The 17,048-nt window shown below is 58.8% G+C and overlaps 1 protein-coding gene across 4 annotated transcripts; it reads right to left on the reverse strand.

The window, feature by feature from the left end:
- Positions 1-105: 105 nt before the first annotated feature.
- On the reverse strand, positions 106-15,942 carry LOC111151349 (pyruvate dehydrogenase kinase 2). Of its 4 annotated transcripts, none has more exons than XM_022509305.1 (11): positions 15,731-15,942; positions 13,703-13,844; positions 6,435-6,506; positions 5,869-6,053; positions 5,661-5,750; positions 5,370-5,447; positions 2,880-2,956; positions 2,692-2,790; positions 2,425-2,532; positions 1,761-1,874; positions 106-1,188 (listed from the first exon to the last, which is right to left on the reverse strand). In XM_022509305.1, the coding sequence occupies exons 1-11, from the start codon at positions 15,846-15,848 to the stop codon at positions 1,048-1,050; spliced, it is 1,224 nt and encodes a 407-aa protein (XP_022365013.1). In that variant the 5' UTR covers positions 15,849-15,942; the 3' UTR covers positions 106-1,047. The 4 variants fall into 4 exon arrangements, with proteins under 4 accessions (XP_022365013.1, XP_022365014.1, XP_022365012.1 ...); XM_022509306.1 differs by having other exon boundaries at positions 13,703-13,837; positions 15,724-15,942; XM_022509304.1 differs by having other exon boundaries at positions 112-1,188; positions 2,880-2,959.
- Between the last annotated feature and the right edge of the window lie 1,106 nt (positions 15,943-17,048).

The raw sequence follows: 17,048 nt of genomic DNA on the forward strand, positions 1-17,048 counted from the left end.
GTGCGTCATATGGCAGTCACAGGGTCTGCGGTCTGGTCTGCGTGCCTCTGTGCCTGCGGCTCTCTCCCCTCCCCCTCCCACCCCAGGAAAGCAGCTGGGCCACGGTCTCATTCAATCTCCTCTTTACTGCAGATGTCACGGTCATCGTCACAGCCACTGGGAGGAGCACACCACTTTAACCCCCGTGTGCTAAGGGGAAGGGTGGGGACTTTTCGGAGCTACAAAACTAACTATGTACATAGAGCATTCTAGGGAGAAAGCCACCCCAAGCACGTGCATGTCCAGGCACGGTGGGAGCGGGGGTCTGGAGCTCAGGCGGGACTGTGTGGGGTGGGCAAGGGGCCGTGTACGGCTGAGGACATGCCAGGGAGGGGCTCGGGAGGCGCCTGAGGGGCTCTGAGCAGTTTGGCTAAACAGCTGATCTCTGGGTCCTCCCCAGGTCCTCCACTTTAAGGGTGTGCTCTGGGTGAGAACTGTCCCCTCCTAACCTTCACCTTCAAGCCTAGGGTAGAGGGAGAGGCTGCAGGACCACGTCCCCAAACAGGGGCCCGAGGGGGCAACCCCTTTCTCTACCCAGGGACACTGGCCCCTGGCTAGCGCTGACCCTGGGCCAGGGCTGGAGTCCCCGCATGGGCCGGGGTGGGGGATAAGGCAAGCAGGGTGTCCGCTTGGAAGGCCAGGGCTGTGGACGGCAGTGAGGGGGACCCAGGACCCCTGGAAGAAAAGTGGCAGCTCTGGTCTCAGAAGGAGCACTGTCATGGAAACATGACTCTAGGACACCCCCCCACATCATGATGGAGACGTCCCCCCATCCTTAGGCACCGCCCACAGAGACCAAACACCAGGGAGACCACCGAGGGGTCTCCGTGGAGATGGAGATTGGCACTTAGACCACAGACTGGTCACCGCAGTGACTTCCACAGAGACAGAAGCTGGTCATTAGGGAGAGCCCTCCCCCCACCTGGTGGGGGGAAAGGAGGGTCACCGTGGTGGCCAATCCCAGAGACAACAGTCCGTCCTCTCAGGTGCAGGGGAGCAGGGCAGCCCTTAGCTGACCCGGTACGTGGACGTGTTCTTCGGCTCTGTGCTGGGCACACACCAGTCGCCGGCCTCCTGGATGGTCTGGTAGTGGCGCCAGGCTGACTTGTTGTAGACGGGCAGGCGTTCCACTGAGTCCGTGGACAGGGCCTGGAGAGCACCGGGGTCAGCCCATCCCCTTTCCCAGTGCCTCACCCATGTCTTGGTCAATCACCTTTTCCCTGGGGTGGATTGTGGGGGTGTCAGACCATGACCTGCCCCGTGTCTGAATCAGCCCAGTTAGGTGCCAGACACTGGCTGAGACAACGAACCCTGGCCCAGAAAGACCCAGGAAAGGACCTGTCCCTTCTGTGCCTTGCTCCTGCCCATTCCAGAAGACTACTCACTCAAAGAGTCAGGGAGGCAGAGGTAAGGTGGACTGTGACCTTGAAGAAGGTCACGAACTCTGGGTCTCAGTCTGGTCCTGAGCTGAATGACAAGTTCTCTATGGCAGCCCCCCTTCCTTCTGCATATAAGAAGTCAAAGGTCCCCAAAACAGGGGTCCTAATCATGGACCAAGGACTTCCTTAAACTGCCTGCCGAGGTGGGGATGTCTGCAGGCTGGGAACTGTAGCTTTGCTCTGATTCTCAGTCTGGAAGGAGTGGAGGGGTGGAGATGGAACCTAGCAGCAGGTGGCCTGCCAGCACAGCCCGCAGGCTGGCCCCCGCACCAGGACCCTCACCTTGAGATAGATGACCGCGTCGGTCCCAAAGCCCTCCATGGAGAAGAGCTGCAGGTCTCCCTGGAAGTACTTGGCATAGAGGCGGGAGATGGGGAGCCCGTACCCGAAGCCAGCCTACAAGGGGGCGGGAAGGGAGAGTGACCAGGAGGCGGATCTGGGCCTCCCGGAGCAAAAGGACCAATGTGCTGAGTTGGGGTCGGGCCTGAGGATTCCCAGAATTCCTCAGGGGTCGGGGTAGTCAGTCTGGTGGAGCCAGAAAGGCTGAGCAGTCCCAGCCGCGGGTGGTAGTCAACGGGGATAGCGGAGGAACTCAGCCCTGGGAGCCAGCGGGTGTGGACAGGTCTCAGGGCTCCTGGGTCTCAAGTTCCCAAACCCAGCCCCACCTGCTCTACTGGGAATGACAGAGCTGCTGATGACTGAACTCTGTGGGGTGCCACTGGGAGAAATGAGGAGAGACAGATAGAAACCCGCAGCTCAGATGGGGGGAGTGGGAGGAGCAGGGGGCCCAGACTGGGAGAGGTGACCGATGCTCATACAGCTACACAAGAACAAAGACCATGGGAGGTGAGGAGGTAAGAGACGGGGAGAGTGACAGTTTGATGAGAAGAGGAGAAAAGACAAGAGGCCTTAGGAGGCAGGGGGCACTGGAGGGAAACCATCTCACCAGTGGGGTCCCTCCGGTGCCGGGCTGGGGGGTGGGTGCCGTGGAGTACATGTAGCTAAAGAGTCGCTCAATCTTCCGCAGGGGGACTCCCCCACCTCGGTCACTCATCTGGGGGAGACGGACATGGCTTCAGTGCTCACGCCCCGCCCCGACACCCCTGACCTCTTGGTCGTCCCCATCCCCAGGGTCTCCTCTGAGCCCATCTCCTGGCAGGGGCGCAAGTCCCCATCCCAGTGCTCTCCGGCCCCCAAATCAAGGGCCACATACTTTGATGGACAGATCTTCCTCACCCAAGGCCACCATGACCTTGATAGGTGGGAGGACAAGGCTGGACTCGTGGCTTTCCACAGTGGCACGCATGGCATTCTGTGAAGGGAGAGGCAGAAGAGATGAGTGAGAGTGGCCTAGCCCTAACCATCCCCCAAGGCTGCAGAGAACCATCCCCGCCCCCTTACCTTGAAGAGTTCAAAAAGCATGTGGTAGAGGTGAGATGGGACATAGACCATGTGAATTGGCTGTTCAGAGTTGGACGCTGCTGGGGAAGTCAAGACCAAGGATCAGTAAATTGTCAAGAGGTCACCATTCAGCATTCACTGACGCAGCACCTAGCACCCAGCACTCAACCAATCACCCATTTATCCTCTAGCATTTGTTCACCCACCTGTCTATCCATACAGTATCCATCCATCACACGGTGTCTGTCCATCCACCCATTCGTCCATCCATCCAACCATTGTATCCGTGCAACATTCACTAATTCCTCTAGCTACCCTTCCAGTGTCCATTCAACCATCCGACTGTCCTTCAACTACGCATCTGTCCCAACATCCATCCATCCCATCTACCCATGAATTCGGAGTCCAGATTCAGCCTTCCACTCACCCACTGTTCATCTAGCCCCTTCATCCATTCAAAAAGTATCTATCCAGCCTATATCCAGTCTACTAGCATTCACCTGGACCCCAGAGGCCCTGGAGAGCTTTTTAATCCAGTGGGGAGAGGGGAGGGCTGCCGCACACAGTTCTGTCTCCAGCACTCTGCCTCTAGAATCGCTCTAGCCTCGAGAGCTTCTTGTGTGAGGGGCTGCGGGTCTTCTCCTGGTGCCTGGCACAGAGCTCTGTTTGCAGCAGGAACTCAATGACTGGGCATGGATTAGCGAACGAAGGAATCTCGGGCCCCATGCTGGGCAGTGGGGCATAAAGATGAATAAAATTCAGCCCTACGCTCTCGGAAATTCAAGTCTAGACAAAGGCACGAGTGACTTTAACGTTGGGTGTTGTACCCAGAGCTATGTGCCAGGCCCTGCGCTTGACCCTAGGGATACTGGAGGAACGTAGCCTGTCTCTGTCCTTCCATCTCTGCTCCCAAGTTTCATTTATTTTATTCACTTATTTTAAGAGATTTTATTTATTTAACAGAGAGAGAGACAGCAAAAACGGGGGGAAAGGGAGTAGCAGACCCCCTCCCCAACCTGCCCCCACTAAGCAGGGAGCCTGATGTGGAGTTCCATCCCGGGATCCTGGGATCATGACCCAAGCCGAAGGCAAATGCCCAACGGACTGAGCCACGAGGGTGCCCCATGCCTCCAAGTGATTCAGACAGTGCAGTGCGTGACAGAGGTACACCCCAGGGGGCTGGGTGCCTAATCATGTTTTCTGGAAAGTCCAGGAAGGCTTTTTGGAGGACCTGGACTTGAACTGGGCCTTAAAGATGTGGGCAGCGTGACTTCCAGGCACAAAAGCCCTCAGGTTTGTGGTGCACAGGCAGAGGGTGGCTGAGGAACAGGTGGGGGAGGGGAAGAGTAGAGAAACCTCCAGATCCCTGATCCTCCTTTCCCCTATGACCCTGGTTCCTCAGCAAGTCCTAACCTCTCTACCTCCAAAATATTTATCAAATCTACTTCCTTCTTTCCATCTTTGCTGCCTTTCCGTCCCCTGGATAACTGCAGTGACCTCCTAACTGGTCTTCCTGAGATCTTGCTCACCCCCCCCAACCTCTAAGTATCTTAAAACAAATATCAGACGCTGGCATCACCATGCTTCGAACCCTTCAATGGGCTTCCCGGCTGCACACAACATCCCAGCTCCTGTCTGTGGCCCACGGGCCCTGCATGCCTTCACCTCTGTCTCCAACCCCTCCCCACTCATCTCCCAGCCCCCCTCCTGGTCCTGCTGGTCCCTGACCACCCACCCCACCCAAAGTTAAGACCCCCATAGCCATCCTCTTGTATCCCTTCTTCCCCTCCTCTTGTCACAGATATTCCCTCCCCCAAAGTTCTAATGGGCTCCTGGCTGCCCAGCTAGAGACTGAACTCCCGGCCTCCCCGGCCAGGTGACCTAGGGGAGTGACTGTCCAGCCCCTGGGTCCTGCCTTCTCCATCCTCTTCCCCTTCTCCAGCTGGAGCCGAGACATAAGGGTGGGGAGCCGACTTTCACTGTCCCACCCTAGGGGCTTCAAAGAGGGAAACCTCTCTCTTAATTATGCCACTGTCACCTGGATTCTGAAAAGGCACCCAAACCGACACCTTAGTAAATACACTGCTCCTCCCCATCGCTGTCACGTGACCTCATCTTGTCTCCTCCCTGTCACTTGTCACCATCTGAGATTAGCTTGTGGGTTATCCGCTCACTGGCTAATGGCCCCCTTCCCCAGCCTCCCCAGCATCAAGAACGTGACCTCCGTGAGAAGAGTGACCTTCCGTGGCATGTTTACTGTTTAATAATGTTTACTTAGCAAATATATTAGTAATAATATTGCTAATAATAAGTCAATAATAGCTCTGCTTCTGTCCCAACCAGTTCTTTTCCTTTTTTCTCCCCTCCCCCCGTTCTTTTCCTGACTCCCCATCTCATCTTTCTCTCCAGAGCCCTTAGACAGACAGACAGACACACACACACACACAGACACACAGACACACACACACACACAGAGCCTCCCTCACTCACTGTTGATCTCCTGGATCTCCAAGTCAGGCGAGGCCATGTAATACTTGTCACACAGGAGCTTGGCCATATCGTAGGCATCTGAGAGAAGACAGTGGCCATTCAGGGAACGGGATGGTCCACCCAGCAGGCAGTCCTCCTGCCTTGCACTGGTACAAGGCATCCCCAACATTAAAAAAAAAAAACCCAAGCAGACAAGGCCCTACCCACGGGGGAACAGCACATCTTCTGGCAAGGCAGCCAGAGGGGGTCTCTGGGGCTCCTCTGTGAGCCGGCATGGTGGGGACATCTTACCCTTTACCACCTCGGAGACATTGCAGTTTGGGTCGATGCTGCCAATGTGTTTGGGGTGGGCTGGGTTGGTGCTGCCATCAAAAATCAGGGCTGCGGGCAAGAAGGCAGGGAGCTGTTGGTGGGGTTCCCCTCCTACCCACCACCCCCACTCCGGCCACCATGAAGCCAGGGAGGCGCACTCGGTCCCGAGCACCCTGGCCCCGCTCACTGTGCTGGTTGATGAGCATGCGGATGGAGATGCGGCTGAGGTAGAAGCGATCCAGAAAGTACTGGATATTCTGGTTGGAGACCGGGTCATCGCCGTACGTGTCCTTGTACTCCAGCACACCCTGTGCCATGGTGGGCACCACGTCGTTGTGGCGGTTCCGGATGGTGACCAGGGCGTCCGTGAACCTGCAGGGCATGGCAGCTTAGTCCCAAACTGGGGGCGCCCCCAGACTCTCCCCCACTTCTGACCTCCTCTCCACCGGTCTTTGTTCATAGAACCCCTCCCAACCTGATAGACACAGTGTCCTCCCTGCTGCTTCCCGAGCCCGCCCTGAGTGTCCCACCACCTGCCCGATGGCCAGGGGAGCCCCTCGGGGGCAGGAGCTTGGATCTCCCTAATCAGACCCAGGGCCATGGAGGCCAGGGGCTAATTCACCCTCAGACTAGATATCCTTGAGGACAGGGATCATTTCTCCCATCCTCCTGCACATTTCTGCCTCGGGGCTGTGACCCAGGGCCCTTTGCCTGCCCCTGCCCTCCTGACCCCCCACTGGGGCCTTCACTCACTGGCTCAGTGTACGATGGTCCTCCGGGTCCTTATCTAGGAACACCATGATGTCCAGGAGGCTTTGGACATACCTGTGTGCATTGGAGGGGGCGCCATTCAGCTCCAGGCCAAGCCAGGCTCCCTTCCCAAGAGACTCAGATGCCCCCGCGCCTATCCCACCCCCCACCATGGGCAGTGGCACACAGAGCTGCCCCGGCACCTGCCTCACCCCTACCCACACAGAGCCACCCTGCCCGACAGGCTACACCACACTTTTTCTCAATTCATTTCATCTGCATGCGAGTCTCCCTGACAACACAGTAAGTTATGCAAGAACATCTCTCATTTGCCGGTCCCCCTCCTAGCACCTTTGCTGTGCAATCTAAGAATAGCAGTCTTCGGAGGGCACCGGGGATCAGCCCGTCCCCGGGGTCTTGTGGATTATTGGCCAAGAGAGAAGGCTGGGGCAAGTCGCTTAACCTCCCGGAGCCCCTTCACGGAAACTGATCCTAGCATTTGTCCCCCAGGGTTCCTGCTGCATCCCCTGGGGCACGCCTGGCAGAGTGGCTGGCCCAGGGCACTTCACAGAGCAGGGGCTCAGTGAAGATTAGCGCCTACCGTTCTGGGCACCTGCTCAGGGGCCGTGTGGTCTGCCTAGGGAAGTGGATTTCAAATGGGGGGTGGGAAGGACACAGAAGTGGGGAAAGGCATGCCCAGCTCTGACCATGGCGGCGGGGGGGGTGGCCAGAGCCCACGGAGAGCCAAGACAGTTCACTCTACTCCAAACGCCTAGCAGGAGTGTGTGGCCCCCCACCGCCCCCCATCTGCAGGCCTGGTGGGAGGCCGATTTCCCCAGGACCTAGAAGAGCTGGGGAACTAGGGGAGTGCTGGGAAGCAGGGGGCCAGCCTGTGCAAGGCTCACCTGCGGCAGCAGACAGTGCCAACCTAGAGCTACTGTCCCGCTGCCTCTGTAAGCCAGGACCCCCACTGTCCCCCTGCTACCATGCCCAGTCCACAGGTTGTTCTGGAGATGACCACACTGTGGCAGAAACATTTGCAGCCAGCAGGAGGCGGGGCTGCCAAGAGCCCTGGGACAGAGAGCTCTGTGGCCTAAGGGTCTCTCTAGAAAAGGGCCTTTGATGGTACATGCATTCCTGTGTACAAGTGCTTTGACCTTGGCAGGTCAGAAAGGCAGGAATTAGCCCCATTTCAGAGGCCCCTAAACTGAGGCCCGAAGTAGTCATCAGGCTGGGAGGTGGTGTGGTGAGACTCAGTCCCCCACACTCTTGTCACTGCCCCGCGCCGTGTCTGCTCAGAATGCTCACCTCGGCACCCCTGAGGGCCCCTCTGCCCAGAGTACCCGTCCCCCTTCACCTCTCCCCCGCTGCTCTCACTTTGGACACTAGAGGAGAAGGTGGGGGGCGCTGGCTGGGGTGCTGGCTCTGCTGAGTCCCAGGTCTGGCTTGTCCCTCGGGGCTGTGTGACCTGGGTAAGTCGTGAAGCCTCTCTGGGCCTGAGTTTCTGCCTCAGGAAAGTGGAGGTTTCGTAGCTCCTTCCATCACTGCCTTGCGGTGAGGGCCAAAGGTGATACTCAGCCCCGTGCCTGCCGCGCAGCGAGCGCTCTCCGGATGCGTGCGCCCGTTACGAGTGGTGGTTTACACACCGGCCACCGCTGTGCATGTCCTCTGAGCCCCCACAGGGTACCCAACACCCTCCTCCTGGTCGTACTGGCTGTAGGCTCCACGTCCTGCTCTGGACAGCCTTCATGCTGTGGATGGCAGGAACGGGACCGTCCCAGCCCTGGTGCTCCCTGCCTGCCCTCCCCACCCGGCAGGAGAGACCAGTCTCCCCCCATCCCTGCAGCCAGAGCAGAGAATCAGAGAGGCGCCCCAAAGGCAGGGCCTCAAGCTTCCTGGGGGGTAGGTGTCTGCTAGTGCCTGCCTGTGCCCAGAGTCTACCCAGGGTCTCCCCTCCCCCAGCAGCCTTGCGGAGCATGGGGTAGTCCCCTTTTTGTAGCCCGAAACCGGCTCAGAGAAAGCAGGTGATATGGCCCAGGCCCCACAGTGAGGGGCGGCGCTGGGATTCAAACCGATGTCTGTCCGACTCCCCGCCCACACCTCACGGCCAACCGTTCACTATCCACACTGGTCCAACAGCGCGGCTGCCGATGCAACGGTTGCCCCCGGTTGCCCCCGGCCTTGGACAGCGCTCAGCTCTGTGCCTGCCGCTGCCCTAGTGCCTCCGTGATACCCTGTGCGGTGGGGGCTCGTGCTGCCCCCATTCTACAGAGGAGGTGGTCTCCATGCAGAGCCAGACTTCTCTCTTTCTCTCTCGCAGGCAGTGTGCCTCCAAATCCCTGCCCTGCCCCTGTCCCCAAGCCCAGAATCAATCTTCAGGCTCCTGAGTCTGGGATGGTGAGGGGATTTGGGGAGAAAACCTGCAAGTGTGTAAGGCTGGGGTAGGTAGAGGGAGGGGAGGAAATCAGCTGGACAGCAGGGCTCAGAACCCCTTCCTAAGATGGGGGGTGGGGAAGAGCTGGTGGGGGCAGGCAGGGACAGAGGGGTGGGAGCTAGGAGGCCCTGCCTGCTGGGCCGGGAGGTGCAGGGGTGGGGACGGCGGGCTAGCTGTCGGCACCACCCCTCTGAGGCTGCCTAACGGGCCCTAGAGAACAGAAGCGGGGCCTGGTCACACGGCCAGGAAGTAGAGCAAAGGGCAGCAGGATGGATGGACAATGGGCAGTGCCCGCCAGCACGGCAGGGGGAAGGCTGCCAGCCTCGGGCCTCTGTCTCCTGGATGATGAAGCACAGTGAGGACCCCTGCCTGCCTCCCTCGAAGGGCCAGTCCTTCTGGGGAGTAGTTCCACGTGGGCTCTTGGCGGGGAGACAACAAGATGGGAAGGATCTTCCCAGAGGATGCTGGCCCTGGCCTGGAGCCCACCGAGGCCTGGCACCCCAGATGTCACTCTCAGGCAAGATCTGGTCCTAAAGGGGGAGACACTGAGGAGGAGCACTGGCTGCTGGACTGCCCACCTCGCTGACCTGAAGGGAAAGAACAGGGCTTGGACCTAGGAGTCCTGAAGCCTGGAGTAATGACAGATGTGGTGCTGACCTCCCCCCTCGGCCGGACAGAGCAGGCCCAGCAGGCAGTGGGGACCCAATGTAGCTGCCCCAGGAAAGGCCTGGGCCTGGCCACCTCAGGCCCAAATCAGGCCGCCCAGGCCTCCTGCCTTCTGGGGCTTTCTAGCCTGCCCAGAGTCCTGGATTTGGGAGGCAGGGGGTGGACTGTGTGGGGAGGTGGAGGGGGCATGTGACCGGCAGCATGATTAAGCGTGTGTGTGTTTGTGTGCACACCATGCACTAGCGCCCACAGCCGCGGCAGATCAGGAGCGTGAACAAGGCAGTGGCCATGTGAGGAGGGGGCGGTGGCAGACCTGTCCTGTGTCTGGAAGCTGCTTTCTGCGGGGGAGCTGAGTGCAGGCCCTGAGCCAGGCATACTTGGGTCCCGTGGCCGGCTGTGCCCCACAGAGGCCACGGAGCCGCTCCAGTCCCTGGCTCGAAAATGGGGTTCACAGCAGTACCACTCTGACATCCTCAGTCTCGACTCCGGTTATGAAAGAGAGGCCAAGGGGTTCAGCGAGGGTGAGACTCCAGCCCCCACTCCATGCCTGGTGCGGCACCGGCCCCTGGGGCCACCGCCATGGCCCTGGTTCTTCTCAAGGGCTGTGGTTCCCACAGGGTGGGGGTGCAGGTCTCCCACAGGCTGGGTTTGCCCACTGGCGGGAGAGATCACGAGAGGCTGCTGGCCACACTGCCTCCAGCCCCTTTCCCTACAGCCCCTGCTATAGACCTCTGGGACAGGAGACTCACTGTCATCTGATTCTACCCTGCGACTCTCACTTGACCCCCCACTTTCTGGAAGCATGCTCCTACCAGCTCCACGCCCTCCGGAGACGGCCTTTCTCGCCCGCTCTGTGCTCTCACATCCCAAGCCAGCAAGCGCATTCCAGTAAGGTGAACCCTACCCTCCCGAGGCCTCGCTCGGGGAGTTTGGTGATCTCTGATCCAGGTCACTGCCCCAGAACCCAGCACTCGACCTCTCTGCTCACAAGTGCGGCCGCCGGGTCACACAGCCTTAGGTGGGAGTCTCAGCTCTCCCACCTGCTGCCTGAGTGATCTCGCACACACGTCCTAAGCTCTCTGAACCTCAGTCTGCTCATCTACGAAATGGGAGAAACGACAAGCCCTCCCGCAGAAGGCTATCAGGAAGGCTAACTGAAGGAACGTGTGGACATGCCTAGAACAGTTCCTGACGCATGGCAGGCCCTCCAGGTCTGTTTGCTTTCATCATCACCATCGCTGTGAGGACCACATTGTCCCAGAGAACCTTGGCCACACTCACATCTGTGGCGAAGCTCGGGGACACGGCTTGTGTTGACAGAGTTCTGCACCCTTTTGCATCCAGCGGTAGCGTCCGCCCTTAGAAACAGAGCAGATCCCCATTTTACAGGTGAGGAAGCCGAGGCTCAGGGAGGCCGGGGCTCTGCCAAGGATTAAGGGTCCAGCAAGCAGCGAAGCCACGCCTCCAAAGCGAGTGTGCTGACACCGAGGCCAACGGCCATGGCTTCCTACTGCCTTCCAGGCACCTCCAAAATGGGCTCCCTCTGCACCAGGTCTGTCTGGTTGAAACAATTCACCAGGTTTATTTAAAAGCAGGAATGCTCAACTCGTCCTCAGTGACTCTTGCCTAGAGCCTCTCTGCAGCTGAGTAATAACTCCATCAGCCTCCCCACTTCGTATCACTTCCACTACGAACAGCATTTATACCGGACTTTTCTATTTTCCAAAGGGAGCATTCACTCCTTACCTGTCAGCCTCTGAGGGCAGAGGCCCTCTAGCCAGGCTCCTTGGTATGCTGTCCCCCTCCTCTCGTGCCAACCTGCCCACTGCCACCACTTCTGCATTCGAGCCGGCAGCAGGTTCTCCTAGAGAGGGTCTGCCCTCTCTCACAGGCGGCCACCTCGTCCCCAGCACAAAGTCCCTCCTCCCCTCGGACCTCAGGCTTTCTCGCTGCAGCCAATGAGGCCCATTCCCCGGAAACAATCTCAGCAGGCTCTGGTCCGTGCGTCAGGACATTCTAGCAATCCCACGGCCTGTTCTCAGCTGAATCAACCACTGGGAAGTGCTCTCTCTTGTCTAACTTCGCTCTGTCCTGCTGTTGCTGGGCATGACTTAGAAGCTTCAAGGGAAGAACGGCCAGGCCCAGCCCACACATGCGTAACTGGTTTTCAGAAATGGCCTCTCCTGGGGGAGTCACGGGCAGTTCAGCAGCTCCCTGCTTCCCCACATCCCGACACACATCCCCCAGCTCTCCTAGGAACACCGCGTCCAGGGAGGGGCGCGAAAGGGCCTGTCCTGGCGTCAGGGGCTCGCCGGAGAGGCACCCAGGCCAGTGAACCGGGCAGAGCTGGAGGATGAGCGAGCAAACAGATGGACCTTCTGTCTCCACCCCATGACTTCCCCACCACCCCGCGCTGGGAGATGCTGCTTGGCTCAGATGTCCCACACCTCCGAGGGCCAGGGCCCAGCGAGGGGTGACCTGGTTGGGCTATAGGAATGCCAGCCCCTGCCCTCTGTCCCTGTCCCCCTTCACAGCTTGCAGCAAACAGTGCTGCTGGCACAGAGTCAGGTCCCAGAGGCCCTCGCTGGGCCCCTGCCTGCCTCCACGCCCGGGCACAGGCAGCTCTGAGGCCTGGAATGCCCTTCCCGTCTTTCTAGGTCTAGGCTCACTCCGGTCCCCTGGAAGGCCTGGTGACATGTCACCTCCTCTGTGCGTCCACTTCAATGTCCCCACAACTCTCTGCTTCACCTGACACCCGGTGTGCGCCTGCTAGGAGCCTGGCCTTGTGCACCGCCACCGTCCTTCCCGAATCTCATTCAACCAGAGTAAGTCCTGCCTCTGCGTACATCCACACATAGAAACGATGCTAGAAGCACACCACTAGGACCTTCTGAAACCCGACTAGTGTTCGGTTATGGCGTGGAGGGTAGTGGCAGGCACTCTCTTCTATTTTCCCGTGTCTTCCAAATGTCCAGGCGGACATGTTACACTTTCACCATGAGGAGGAAAGAAGCCCCAACCCATGTGACTTTTTAAATAACATTTTCGTTCTTCAGTAAAAGTAACTCTTTGTCGGGGCGCCTGGGTGGCTCAGTGGGTTAAAGCCTCTGCCTTCGGCTCAGGTCGTGATCTCAGGGTCCTGAGATCGAGCCCCGCGTCGGGCTCTCTGCTCAGCAGGGAGCCTGCTTCCTCCTCTCTCTCTGTGTCTGCCTCTCTGCCTACTTGTGATCTCTGTCTGTCAAATAAATAAATAAAATTTTAAAAAAAAAATTAAAAAAAAAAAAAGTAACTCTTTGTCAGCTCCCTGCTCCCACCACCATCTACAATCTCCTTAGCTCCTGGAGGGCACCTGATGCTGCTTTCCTGCCTCCGACATGGCTCTGGGCTCGCAGCAGGTGCGGACCCCTGCTCCCGAATCCAACAGGGGACCACAGCCACGCTGCACCACAGCCAGGAGAACCGGCAAAGCGTTTTGGCACAGGTGCCACCAAAGACCAACCAGGATTCGCCATCGGCATGCCAGTCACACAGCAAACTCTTGTTTGTTCCGCATGTGACCAGCCGTTGGTGTCTGTCATCCAATTACTTAACCTGGGAAAGATTTCTAGAGGAAGCTTTACTGAGGATTTCCTTCTGCTACCGGAGCAACTTTTGGTCTTTGCCCCTCCAAAGTTCTCGGGGCTGGGTACGATGCCATCCCTGCGTCTGAGGGTTTCTCAACATCCAAAACAGTCTGACTTGTAGCTTGGATTATATAATTTGAAAATTTGTTTCTTCCTGTTTCTGTTTCCCTATAATGTGGCCTGTCCCCAGGTAAATAGGACCTAATAGGTGCTGGGTGTTCAGAACCAGAGCTGGTGGTAAACGCTGATACTGGCATGGTTTGGGTTTTGGCTGTGAAAACAATTCCCGGGGTGGACCCTGGGTTTCTGGAGAAAGGAAGAGTGGTAAGCATAGGGCTGGTAAACATGGAGGCTAGGAGCTTTAGCTCACTCCCTGCTCTGGCCTAGTATTCCACTTGACCTTGGGGCAACTCTCCAGCCTCTTGGAGCCCCTGTGCTTCCCCTCTGTCCCCACCCCCCTCAAGGCTGCTGAGAGCACAGAGACTCTGGGAGCCCAGGGGCATCTGGCAGCAAAGTGGGAAGTACAGGGACCTGGCTGGGGGTCTCACCAGCTCTGGACCAGCCGCACCGAGGGTGTGCTCAGCACTCGGTCAGGAAGCAGGTTGATCTCTTTCATGATGTTGGCCAGGCGCACAGGCAGCTCCTGCCTGAGGAAGGTGAATGAGGTTTTCTCACAGGCATTGCTGGACCCTGAGGGGGAGAGAGAGAGAGGTGAGCCCACAGAGCTGCAAACCACGGGAGCCAGAGGTCATCTCAGGGGTCAGGTCGATTAAATCCTTCATTTCCTGAGGGTTCAGAGAAGTGACCAAGGGCACAGAGCAGAGCAGCTCTCTTGATCTCCTGCAGTGCGCCCACTGCCACGCCACCCTGCCCAACCCTCTCTAAGCTTGTGTCCCCCCACCCCAAGCCTGCTTGCCTTCAACCACAGGGGACAGTGCCACTCCCAGGCCCATTTGGAGCCAGCTCTGGCCTCAGTTACCTCACTTCTTCACTTTCTGCCTCTCCTAGCAGACACTCGCTTTGAGAGGTGGAAGGGGTAGAGAGGGGTGGATCAGTGGGCAAAGGAACCTGGGAAAACCATGCCTTCCCAGGTCTGGGCCTGGCTGAGGGGCACTGTGCCTGGCCCATGGCATCTGTGGGGCCCCAGCATTCTTTCTGGCCCAGTCTGTCTTCACCCAGGCTGGTCTTGTTGACTACTGTAGAGCTGTCCCTGCATTAATGCCCACATGGGAGGCACACAGGGCCCAAGGATGGGAGCCCAAATGTCTTGGTCCTTCGTCTGGCTTCAAGATGAAGACGGGAGTGGTAGACCAAGGCCATGGCCTAGAGTCAGAAGAGCTAGATGCTAGTCTAAGTTCTGCTTCCAAGTCTGCCACCTAGGGCATGTGACTACCCTTCTGAAGATCTGTTTCCCCCACTGCACTACAAGTGGACCAAACTCTACTGTGAGCCCCACCCAGCCCATTTCTATAATTGGGGTCCAGTTTGGACTGGACAGCTACTGGTGGCTGACAACGGGCCCAGGGGGCTTTTCTACATGGGGGGAGCTCAAACAGGGCAGGGGGACAGGCAGACAAGTCCTGGAGAACAGGGGCCCTGTGTCCTGGTTGCCTCCTCCCCACCCTCTCCCCTCAGTGACGCAGCTGTAACTTGAGCCAGGCACTGTCTCTTCAACTCCGGAGAGACCTGGGCACCCTGTCCTAATCCCCAGCTGGCACCAGGGAAATGCCGTGTAGACAGACAGGGGACAGGGCCCACACAATGCCTGTTTCAGTGGCCACAGTGGCACAGCCTTGCTTCTGCTCCAGAGGCAACCCCAGGGCGTTGCTGGTGGGTGAGCTGGCCCAGGAACCTAGGGGCTGCCAAGGCTGCAAGCCTTCTGACTGACTCCACTTCATGGTGCTCCAGGCCTCCACCGGGTTGGGGACAGGAAGCCAGGCCCAAACAGATTTGCTCTTCAAGTGTCCTTGCCTACTGGGCCAGCTGGGGTTTCTTCAGTGGGTCGGGGTGTGCTCATCAACCACCTCCCTCCTGTTGACATTTTTCTTATAGAGCTGGGTCCCCACCTGCCCCAGGGTGCCCACCCCAGCCCAGGTCTCCTTCCAGCTGTCTGCACCTCCTAATCCCGCCTTGTTTGTTACTCCCACCAGCATCCCTGCCCCATTTCTTCTCCAACACTCTGAGTCACTAGGACAACCACTATTAACCCTTTCTGTCTGGATATACCCCACTCCCTTCCTGCCCTAACATCACCTCCTTGCTGTGCCTTACTGGACAAGACCTTTCACAAAGCCCAGGGAGATACTTAGACCCCTCCTTCTCAGCGCCCCCACTTCCCACTGACAGCCCAGTATAGAGCTTTTCCCCAGGATACCTTAACCCTTTCAGGGCCAGTCCCTGCCCCTCCTCCCCCCCACCGCCTTAACTCTTCCCTGCCTGTACCCCAGCAACCTTTCCCTGTCACGCAGGACCTCTCTTCTCCGCGTTAATTTTCAAGGCCAGGGCCCCCTCCCTCACCGCCCCCCGAGCTCCGCGGGCCCCCACGGCCAGCCGCCCCCACCCCACCCACTCCGTACCAAAGTCCAGAAACTGCTTTATGGACAGCGGGGACGGGGAGAACTTGCTGAAGTGTTCGATGTACTTGGGCGCCCCTGCCAGCGACGCATTCTTCAGCAGAGCGCGGACCCAGCGCATGGTGGCGGCGGCGGCGGCGGCAGTGGCGGCCGCAGCTTGGGCTCGGCCTCCGGTCCCCCCGCGGGCAGCGCCAGCGCTCAGCTCGGCCCAGCTCGGCCCAGCTCGGCCCAGCTCGGCCCAGCCCGGCCCAGCCCGGCCCAGCGACTGGGACCTGCAGCCTCCTCCCCGCCCCCCGGCGGGCAGTCCTCCAAACCCCGGCCAATCGGCTCGTCGCGGTGCTCCGACGTCGCCAATGGCCGCTCACAAACAACGCCGGCAGAGCCAATCGTCTCTCGCTTCGGCACGTGGCTTCCCCCTGGACCCGCCCCCTTAACCCCGTCCTTGCCCCGGGAGGCCTGTTGTTTTCGCGAGGCCGCGGCGAGAGCCCGCCTCCCGAGCATTGGCTCCGCCCTTTCCTCCTCCGGGCCAAGTCCGGCTTAACCCCTGCCTCACCAGGGTTTCGTCATTCCTCCTCCCTTTTACTTCTTCCTCTCCCGCGCCCTCCCAGATCTCCTTCTCTCGCCTTCCCTGAAATTGTCCGGATAGCTTCCCTCTCAAAGGGACCTGTTTCACTTGTCCTGACCCCCACTTGCGCTCCTTGAGGGGGGCGATCTGCTGGGTTCCCAGTCCGGATGACAGTGACTCGGACTGGGAAAGTTTGCAAACTTCGGGATCAGGATGCAAGCCCATGCTAATCCCTCATACAGACGTGCCCGCCCCCCCCACCTTCCACAAAGATCCAAGCGGCTCGGGAAAAGACGGCCGGAGTCAAAACCCTAAGGACTGACGGTGATGGAGGCAGCCCTTAACATCGGCGCTGCGAGTGCAGTTTTCAGTACACTTCGATTATTCGCTACTCATTTGACCTGAGAAAGCGACGATCTTCGCATTGGGCTGCCTTAGAGAAAGGTCCTGGCAGGTGATCTGGGTGCCAGGATGCCCGCCCTTCCCCAGCAGCCCAGAGCTCTCGGCGGAACAGAGCGCGCGCTCTGGTGGTGAAACGCGGTACGCCCTGACCCCCCTTCCAAACCTCTTCCGCCACCGTCCCGTCTTGTCCCTTTGATGTTTTCGCTCTTTCACTGTTCAGTCCCTGGGCACCCCTGACCGAGTGCTCAATATGTGCTGGGCGTTGTCTTGGGGACAGGAAACACTGAAAGGATAAGGAGGTAGTCCTCTCCCCGGATCATTTCATTTCTTAGTTTGGGAGGTAACTGTAAATAA

This window comes from Enhydra lutris, unplaced genomic scaffold (genome assembly GCF_002288905.1).
Source record: "Enhydra lutris kenyoni isolate GAN:26980312 unplaced genomic scaffold, ASM228890v2 scaffoldscaffold26, whole genome shotgun sequence".
Lineage (NCBI taxonomy): Eukaryota > Metazoa > Chordata > Mammalia > Carnivora > Mustelidae > Enhydra > Enhydra lutris.